Source organism: Anneissia japonica, unplaced genomic scaffold (genome assembly GCF_011630105.1).
Source record: "Anneissia japonica isolate Jap-2015-1 unplaced genomic scaffold, ASM1163010v1 scaffold1065_len1792383_cov172, whole genome shotgun sequence".
Lineage (NCBI taxonomy): Eukaryota > Metazoa > Echinodermata > Crinoidea > Comatulida > Comatulidae > Anneissia > Anneissia japonica.
The window spans coordinates 1,089,700-1,099,472 of NW_022684135.1; the positions used below are offsets into that span (position 1 = coordinate 1,089,700).

Below are 9,773 nucleotides of genomic sequence, written 5' to 3' on the forward strand. Positions count from 1 at the left end.
TTATTGGTGCACAACTTGTATCCCATTTCAATTGAAATTTTGTATATGGATTTTCTCCTTTTCGATGATTTAAACTGAGAAAACACAAAACATTACTTATTTAAAAAAGTAAATAATTTGTACTTTGTAGCTCTCACAACCATATCTACAACTTCTGGTTATATCAAACAGACAACGACTGAAGGTAAAGTTGACCATAATAATTATCAAATTATACAACAGCAACATATTTAAACTACCAAATGTTACTACAATCAAAACTATTGGTGTACAACTCGTATTCCATTTCAATTGAAATTTTTTATATGGATTTTTTCCTTTTTGATAATTTAAACTAAGAAAACAAAAAACATTACATATTTAAAAAAGAAAATAATTTGTACTTTGTAGCTCTCACAACTATAACTACGACTTCTGGTGATACCCAACGTCCAACGACTGAAGGTAAAGTTGACTATAGTAACTGTCAAATTATAAAAAAGCATGAGTTTTCAATACTACTAGAACTAGTGTTGTTTGGTCCCAGTAAAAATAATGGACTTAAAAGACCTCAAAACAAGAACATGTCTAATCTAAAGTATTTTACTACAATAATAATTATTAGTACATGCCTTGTATTCCGTTTCAATTGAAATTTTATGCTACTATATATAGATTCTTATATCTTCGTTTTTGAATAGATTTTTATATCTTCGTTTTTGATAAATTAAGTGATACATATAAACATACTGATTTAAAAAAAAGAATTTGTACTTTGTAGCTCTCACAACAATATCTACGACTTCTGGAGATACCCAACGGCCAACAACTGAAGGTACATTTGAATATAATAATTGTCAAATTATACAACAGCAACATATTTAAACTACCAAACGTTACTACAATCAAAACTATTGGTGTACAACTCGTATTCCATTTCAATTGAAATTTTTTATATGGATTTTTCCTTTTTGATAATTTAAACTAAGAAAACAAAAAATCATTACTTATTTAAAAAAGAAAATAATTTGTACTTTGTAGCTCTCACAACAATATCTACGACTTCTGGAGATACAACTTGTATTCTGTTTCAATTGAAATTTTGTATATGGATTTCTTCCTTTTTGATAATTCAAACTAAGAAAACACAAAACATTACTTATTTAAAAAAGAAAATAATTTGTACTTTGTAGCTCTCACAACCATATCTACGACTTCTGGTGATACCCAACGGCCAACTACTGAAGGTAAAGTTGACTATAATAATTGTCAAATTATAAAGCAGATGAGTTTTGCCTACTACTAGTACCAGTGTGGTTTAGTTCCAGTGAAAATAATGCACTTAAAAGTCCTCACAACCTGAACATATCTAAACTAAAGTATTTTACTACAATATTAATTATTTGTACATGCCTTGTATTCCGTTTCAATTGATTTGTTTTTGATAAATTAAGCAATACACAAAATATTACAATAAGAAAATGGTAGCACTTTATAGACTAGTTGAAAATTGTATTGTCACAAGCTTTTGTGTACACAGTACACTTCTTCAGGTGAATGATAAGAGGAGCAACATGCAATCGAATATAAAAGGTCTAAAACAAAAGGCAAGTAATAAAAACAATGGAGGTATTAACATAACAATGAAATCATTCCCTGTAGTGGGCAAGAAAGCCATAGTCTTTGTTTAAACCCAAGTTAACACAGTCAAGTTGCTTAATTATTTTCTGTTCACAAATTTCCCTATCTAGATTGTTCTTAAAATTACTCTTCTTAACTACAGCAACTCTAAGATTGTTGATAGTGTGACCTGTGGACGTGAAATGTTCAGCTACAGGTTTCTTAATTAACTTATGTCTAATGTCAAAATTGTGACCATTAATCCTATTTCTGAGAGTTTGGCCAGTTTGACCAATATAAACAGCATTGGGGCATATATTGCACGTAATGGCATAGATGATGTTAGTGGATGAGCAAGTGAAGTATCCTTTGATGTTGATGATATAGCCATTGGGTCCAAGTATGTGACTCTCAGAATGAATAAGATGGCAAAGCTCACATTTAGTGCTGTGACAAGGAAAAGTGCCATTGATAGGGGTAGACTGAGAAAATTTACTAGAGATAAGATGCTTTTTAAGATTGGCTGGCTGTCTGTAAGCAAGAGAAGGCTTGTCATGAAATATGTGTTTGAGATCATTATCTTGCAGTAAAGGCTGAAGATTGTCAATGATACGTTGTAGGGGTTTTATAGCTGTATGATATGTAACGACTAGAGGAATACGGCTAGATGGTTGCTTCTTTTTGTATGTGAGGAGATCATTGCGTTTATGTTTCTTGGCTCTATTGATCTGTTGTGTGATAGTATGTTGATCATAATTGAGTTGACTAAATGTGTGAGCAAGTTCGTCCAAGTTTTGGTCTCTGTCAACAGTATCAGAGCATATGCGGCTGTAACGTAGAGCTTGGCTGTATATGATCGAGCAAGTTGTGTGTATGGGGTGAAAGCTGGATGCATGTAGGTATTGCTGTGTGTCGGTAGGTTTTTTGTAGATGGAAGTGGTGATTTTACCATTACATATACCTTGACATCAAGGAAATTAACAATAGAATCCGATAAGTCTACAGTAAGCTTGATAGAGGGGTGAAAATTATTAAAATTATTATAGAAGTCCATAAATGATTGTCTGCCATGAGTCCATATAACAAAAATGTCATCAATATATCGGAGATAATTGAATTTTTATATATGGATTTTTTCCTTTTTGATAATTTAAACGAAGAAAACACAAAACATTACTGATTTAAAAAAAGAAAATAATTTCTAATTTGTAGCTCTCACAACCATATCTACTACTTCAGCTGATACCCAACAGCCAACGACTGAAGTTGACTATAATTATCAAATAAAAACAGCATGAGTTTTGCCTACTACTAGTACGTACCTGTGTAGTTTGATCCCAGTGAAAATAATGCACTTAAAAGACCTCACAACATGGACATAACTAAACTATTGTATGTTACTACAATCAAAATTATTGGTACATGCCTTGTATTCCGTTTCAGTTCTCACAACCATATCTACCACTTCTGGTCATACCCAACGGCCAACTACTGAAGGTAAAGTTGACTATAATAATAATTTTCTAATTATTAAGGACCATGAGTTTTGCCTACTACAGTAGTTGTAGCAGTGTGGTTTGGTCTCAGTGAAAATAATGCACTTAAAACTCCTCACAACCTAAACATATCTACACTAAAGTATTTTAATACAATAATAGTTATTGGTACATGCCTTGCATTCCCTTTCAATTGAAATTTTATGCTACTATATATGGATTTTTATATCTTTGTTTTTGATAAATTAAGCAATACACAGAACATTACTTATTTAAGAAAGAAAATAATTTGTACTTAATAGCTCTCACAACCATATCTACGACTTCTGGTGATACCCAACGGCCAACTACTGAAGGTAAAGTTGACTATAATAATTGTCAAATTATAAAAAAGCATGAGTTTTGCATACTACTGTGTACTAGTACAAGTATGGTATGGTCCAAGTGAAAATAATGAACTTAAAAAAGACCTTACAACATGAACAAATCTAAACTACCGTATGTTAATACTAAAATCAAAATTATTGGTGCACGCCTTGCATTCTGTTTCAATTGAGATTTTATGCTACGGTATATGGATTTTTATATCTTTTTGATAATTTAAGCTAAGAAAACACAAAACATACTTATTTTTTAAAAAATGAATAATTTGCACTTTGTAGATCTCACAACCATGTCTACGACTTCCGTTGATACCCAAAGGCAAACGACTGAAGGTAAAGTTGACTATAATAATAATTGTGAAATTATAAAACAGTGTGAGTTTTGCCTACTAATAGTACCAGTATGGTTTAAATGCTCCTAGTAAAAATAATTCACTTAAAATACTTCACAACCTGAACATATGTAAAACTACTTCATGTTACTACATTAAAAATTATTGGTGCATGCCTTGTATTTCAGTTCAATTGAAATTTTATGCTACTGTATATGGCTTTTTATATGTTTTCCTTTTTGATAATTTAAGCTAAGGGTACACATAACATATTGATTTAATAAAAGAAATTAATTTGTACTTTATAGCTCTCACAACAATAACTACTAGTTTTGTTGATACTCAACGGCCAACAACCGAAGGTAAAGTTGACTACAATAATTGTCTAATTTTAACAGCATGTGTTTTGCCTACTACTAGTACCAGTATGGTTTGGTAACAGTGAATATAATGCACTTAATAAACCTCACAACATCTAAACACATTATATCTTCATTGAGGACTTACACTGTATAAAATCCGCATACGCCTTAAAACTAAAAGAAAATGCATACTTTTGGAGTCTGTACTGAGCCCAAAAAATCCGCAATGAAAATATTAACGTGTTTCTAAACAACCGTACGTTACTACAATCAAGACTATTGGTGCACACCTTGTATTAGGTTTCAATTGAGATTTTATGCTATATGGTTTTTTATATCTTTTCCTTTTTGATAATTTAAGCTAAGAATACTCATAACAATTTCTACTTTGTAGCTCTCACAACCATATCTACTACTTCTGGTGATACCCAACGGCCAACGACTGAAGGTAAAGTTGACTATAATAACTGTCAAATTATAAAAAAGCATGAGTTTTCAATACTTCTAGAACTAGTGTGGTTTGGTCCCAGTGAAAATAATGTTATATTTTAAGACATAGCATGAGTTTTGCCCACCACTATTGACATACAGTACCAGTGTGGCTTGGTTCCAGTAAAAATAATGCACTTAAGACCCCACATTATTAAACTATTACAACTGTACGTTACTAATAAAAATCATTAGTGTACAACTTGCATTCCATTTCAATTGAGATGGCAAGTGAAGTAACGGTAACACTATGGTGGTGCATTTGAACGCAAATTCTGATTCTGCTGTATATCGTTTTTTATCTCTCGAGTCGATTGGCTGAGCGGTTAAGACAGGGGAACCGTGACTTACAGCCATATTCTCAGCGCTGGTTCGAACGGCACGCTCACCTATGGTTCCGGTGGTGGAACAAGTCTTCTCGGATAAGGACTCTAAACCGTAGGCCCAGTGTACACAATTGGCTCGTGTGCACTTTAAAGAACCCAGCACATCATTCGAGAAGAGTAGGGGGTTGCCCCGGTGTACTGGTCCATCTATAGTCCCCTATCCGGCCACAGAAGGAGCGCTCACGACGCGGCCCATGTCAGGTACCTATCCAACCTGCGAATATTTCTACCACACTACGTAAGCTAGATCATACACACTAGCTACGTAGTGACTCGATAAGAAGAATCATCTTTCTGTTGATAACTTAAGATAAGGATACCCATAACATACTGATATTTCAATAAAAAAAATAATTTTTATTTTGTAGCTCACACAACCATATCTACTACTTCAGCTGATACCCAAAAGCCAAAGAAAGATGAAGGTGAAGGTGACTACAATAATTGTTTTATTTCAAAAAGTTGGAAGTGCTTTGCCCACTACTATTATACTGAAGTAGTAGTAGTGAAAATAATATTTATTAACAGAACTCACAACATGAACATAACGAGACTACCATACTACAAACAAAATTATTGGTGCACATTTTGTACTAAAGACGGAGTAACAGGTGGCACTCATGAATCTAACTCTATGAGTTTTATGTATTATATAGTACTTGGAGCATATAGTATTATGTCAAATAGGCTTACTATATATACAACACATGATACCCTGATACACAAAAAATCTTTTATTATTCAATTTGAAATAATGTAAGAAATTACTAAAAAAAAAAAAAAATTATTGAAAGGAACTGTCAAGAAACTCACTTTTGTTGGTACAGTGAGAAAATAATGGGCTCTCAGCAAGAGCGTGTGTCACTACTTGACATGTTACTTTTTTTTTACTACTTCTCACTCATCCAACATTTTTGGGGGCTTTGAAACCAAGACCAATTTCTAAAGATTTTAGGCGATACCCGACCAAGAAAACTTATTTTGCACCCCTGTCAGGCAAATCCTGGTGCCACCCCGCATAAAAAGGGACGAAACAGAAGGAAGATCAACTATAAATTGGAATGAAGGAAATTAGGCCCAGATAGGTAAAATGGGAAATACCCACTCCAATATTTTTTGAAGCCCCTCTCTAGAATTAGGCAGCCACACTAATGTATATTTCTGTAAAATACCTCAGCACTTACTTTATCATATTGTATATTGCAGATATTAAGTACTGGTAATGGCCTGCAATTAAAATATTTCAGATCATTTCAACACAGACATACTGTTTCTGCCATACTGTATGGCAGTGGCATACAGGATTTTAAAAAGTGGATATGGGGTGCTGATATCCAGTGGCGACACCAGCGGGGGGCAGGGGGATCAAGCCCCCCCCACATCGGTCAGCTGAAGTCCCCAACATCGACCTAAAGCTCATCGGGCAGTTGGACCGAAAAGAAAAAAAAATAGGCCTAATTTTTCCATCCCTGCCATTTCCGGCCATCTACTAGTCTAGAAGTCCCAATTTTTTTTAAACAAATCTTGTTTTAGGATACCCAACTCCGGCTCGGGCCCTCGGCTAGAGTTACACCCAGAAATACTTAGCCCTAAAGTCAGACATCTTAGCTTTCCATAAATTATATCCTAGAGCCGCCACTGCTGATATCAGGATATCAGAGATTAAAAGTCAGCCCAATTTGCAGGCAAAATTGTTTTCAATTTTCGCCCCTATGGTATGGGGATTGGTTCTCTTCCGCTTCATTCCTGAAATGTTATTTCCTAATGCTCGAAAATGCATTCAGGAACTGCATTTTTTCCCTTTTACTTAAAAATATGACCAGTGGCATATCCCTGAGTTTAGGACCAGTGAGTGATTTCCACAGAGAAAGGGTCAATCCACCTCAGCTCTACCATGGTTAGGTCAGAAGTAAGATATGGAACCTCAATTAATCTTAGAGTTTCATAATCCCACTCATCGCCACACTATTGTATATTTCATGCATTAATGTAGGTCAAGTAACTTTTGAAGAAGTGGAAACACCAGAAGTATCCAACGTTCGTCTGACGACGTCAGAATCAGATAGCGTCGTCACATTCACGGCTTCAGCTGCTGCCAATTTGGCAAATGGTGTGTAGAAAATTTACTAACAATAGTAATGATAAATTAATCTAAAGCCTTTTCCAAAGTATCAAATGTTATTTGACATATGACTTGCCTTAATATGGTCATGAGGGCACCACATGACCATATATAGGCACATCATGGCTCTATATGGGCATACAAAAAAATCTAATGAATAGAATTTTGTGGAATAGTACATAATAATTGAAGAAAGAGACCATTCAATTTTCGAAAGACAAGGTCCAGGTCACAAAAATTCAAATTTTTACCCAAGAATTAAAAGAAAATGGAATCGACCCTTATATTCAGGCACAGGCTGGATGTATGCATTCAGTACGCAATAAAATAATTTGCCTGAGTACTAGAAAATAATGTGCCTGAATATGATGGGTAATTGCATTATTTCCTTGAGGGTAGTTTCACCAATCATACACAGCCAGCTTATTGTTGGTGTTCAGGCACAGGGCAGAGGTATGCCCTCTATGGAATGATTGCTCTAGTTCTTTCATTGCTTTGTTTTCTAAACATTCAATTTCATCAATGCCTACTGTAAATTATTGTACTTTCTTATCTTTCATTTTTTTATTGCAATTTCTATTTGATTATCTGATACTAACTTTCCTACAGAATCTTTAATTATTTGTTTGATCACCTTTTTCTATAGTTAGTTCACCTTCAATAGGTACCTTCTTTAAAATATTCTAAATAATGCTTCCATCTCTGATTTAGAGAATTCTTGGCTATGCATCTATCTTGTTTGCATTTAAATGAATTTTGATTGATTAAAACAAACATAATCAACTAAACCTGTCATTTTGTTTAAGATGGACCATTCAGCATTGTTGCAAGTCTGATTGTGCTCAAGGAAAATGCCCCTCTGGAAACTGCGTTAGTATTTTCATTCATTTCAATATTAATTATTTCCATATATTTAGTTACACACATCATTATGACACCTGTGAAATCAATAGCTGATCGGCCTTGGTCGGTCAGTGAAACGGTGTGATGATGTATGATTCTATTTTTTTATCTGTTTTGTCGGTTATTCTGTTTGGTTAGTTTAGGTTATTTCCAGTCAAATTTATTTCCATACATTATTCACATATATTTTTCAAGCACCTTTAGACGGTTTCGATTGTGGAAGGCGCTATATAAATATAAAACCATAAACCATATGAAATTTACTTTATTAAATAATGGTCATAGATATTAAGATTAAAATATTCACAAGAAATAGGAAAGGAAAGACACATTTACATCCAAAAATACATTATAGAAAGAAAGATATAAAATACACTTTATTGTATAATGATATCAGTAGACCTTTTTAGCCTTTCATAACAATATATTTTTTATTTTTGCAGTAATGGAGAGGTGTTACCTAGTGTGAGTGATGTTGTGGATATTAATATTTACGATAAAAATCAGAATAAAATAAGTACCGACAGTGAGATCCAGTTTCCTTCTATTAAGGTAAATATACTTTAGAACTACATTTCAAATTAAGAAATATACAATATGGGAGGAATGAGTAAGTGTTGATAATAATAATAATAATCAATATTAATACACAGAAGTTTTTTAAGGGTTTTTGTGCAGTTTGGATTAAAATTTGAAAGCCACTAATTTGAAATGTTTATTTTCATTTTTTAAACAATTCAAGAATACAACTTCAGAAAATGTTACCAATGGCAATCTAATTCCAGTATGTCATCACACACCTAATTTTACTCAAGACACACCTGTGTAAGTAAATTGATAGCTATTTATTAAAAATTAAATATGAAAATAAGAGTTTAAGGTGATGATGGCAATATAAAAAAAAACTAAGATTCATGAAGGTTGTTCTGAATGATATTGGATGATTGTGGACATTAAAACAAAATTATCTTAAATTAAAACCTAGCAAAGGCAGAACTAATTTTATTTGGTTTTATGAAAAATAGCAAATAACAATGAAACAGTAACTGTAGCTGGCAAAGCATTTTCAGTCTTTCAATGTATCAAAAATATTATTAACAATAATTTTCTAATAATACTAATAATATTATACATTGTGACATCATCATTTTCATTTGCACATAAATTTCCTATCCCTGAGCAGGCATTTTTCAATATAGCTGTTGTTTTTTTGCATCTCGAGTGCAAAAACCTTAAAGCAAGAGAGTTCTACATCACAACCCAAACAAACCACGAACGAACAAACGAACCCAACATCACTCTACGGCGCTGGTTAACACGATTAAAGCCTAGACAACCTAAACAAGGCCTAGAAAGGTATATGGTAATATGAGATAACAAGGTAACTGACTTAAAAAATAAAGACCTGAAAACTGAAGACATCATCACTGAAATAATTCATAATGATGTTTACAATATATTTTAATCTACTATATTTAACAATATGTCTATTGTCAATTTATATTAGAACCGATAGAAACATACAGTAGGTTAAAAATTTCCCACACAAATAAAATATACGAGCAGTACTGGGTAAAGACAACTTGATTTCTTGCTTCGAACAATGTATCCATTCATAGAAGTCTATGAAGAGTTTAGATTGACAAAGATTGAACGTTAAATACAAACACGATGTGTATACAGGCTTAGTTCTAAAGTCTA

At 33.0% G+C, this 9,773-nt stretch overlaps 1 protein-coding gene across 1 annotated transcript in view; it reads left to right on the plus strand.

Moving 5' to 3' along the window:
* Positions 1 to 9,773, plus strand: part of LOC117103604 (CD97 antigen-like) — a 37,731-nt gene that overhangs the window by 13,158 nt on the left and 14,800 nt on the right. Inside the window, exons 9-18 of the mRNA XM_033244186.1 lie at positions 3,043 to 3,096; positions 3,398 to 3,451; positions 3,758 to 3,811; positions 4,119 to 4,172; positions 4,534 to 4,620; positions 5,416 to 5,472; positions 7,041 to 7,157; positions 7,976 to 8,039; positions 8,516 to 8,624; positions 8,815 to 8,897. Of these exons, the coding sequence (XP_033100077.1) occupies positions 3,043 to 3,096; positions 3,398 to 3,451; positions 3,758 to 3,811; positions 4,119 to 4,172; positions 4,534 to 4,620; positions 5,416 to 5,472; positions 7,041 to 7,157; positions 7,976 to 8,039; positions 8,516 to 8,624; positions 8,815 to 8,897 (733 nt within the window). The remainder of the gene's footprint in view (positions 1 to 3,042; positions 3,097 to 3,397; positions 3,452 to 3,757; positions 3,812 to 4,118; positions 4,173 to 4,533; positions 4,621 to 5,415; positions 5,473 to 7,040; positions 7,158 to 7,975; positions 8,040 to 8,515; positions 8,625 to 8,814; positions 8,898 to 9,773) is intronic.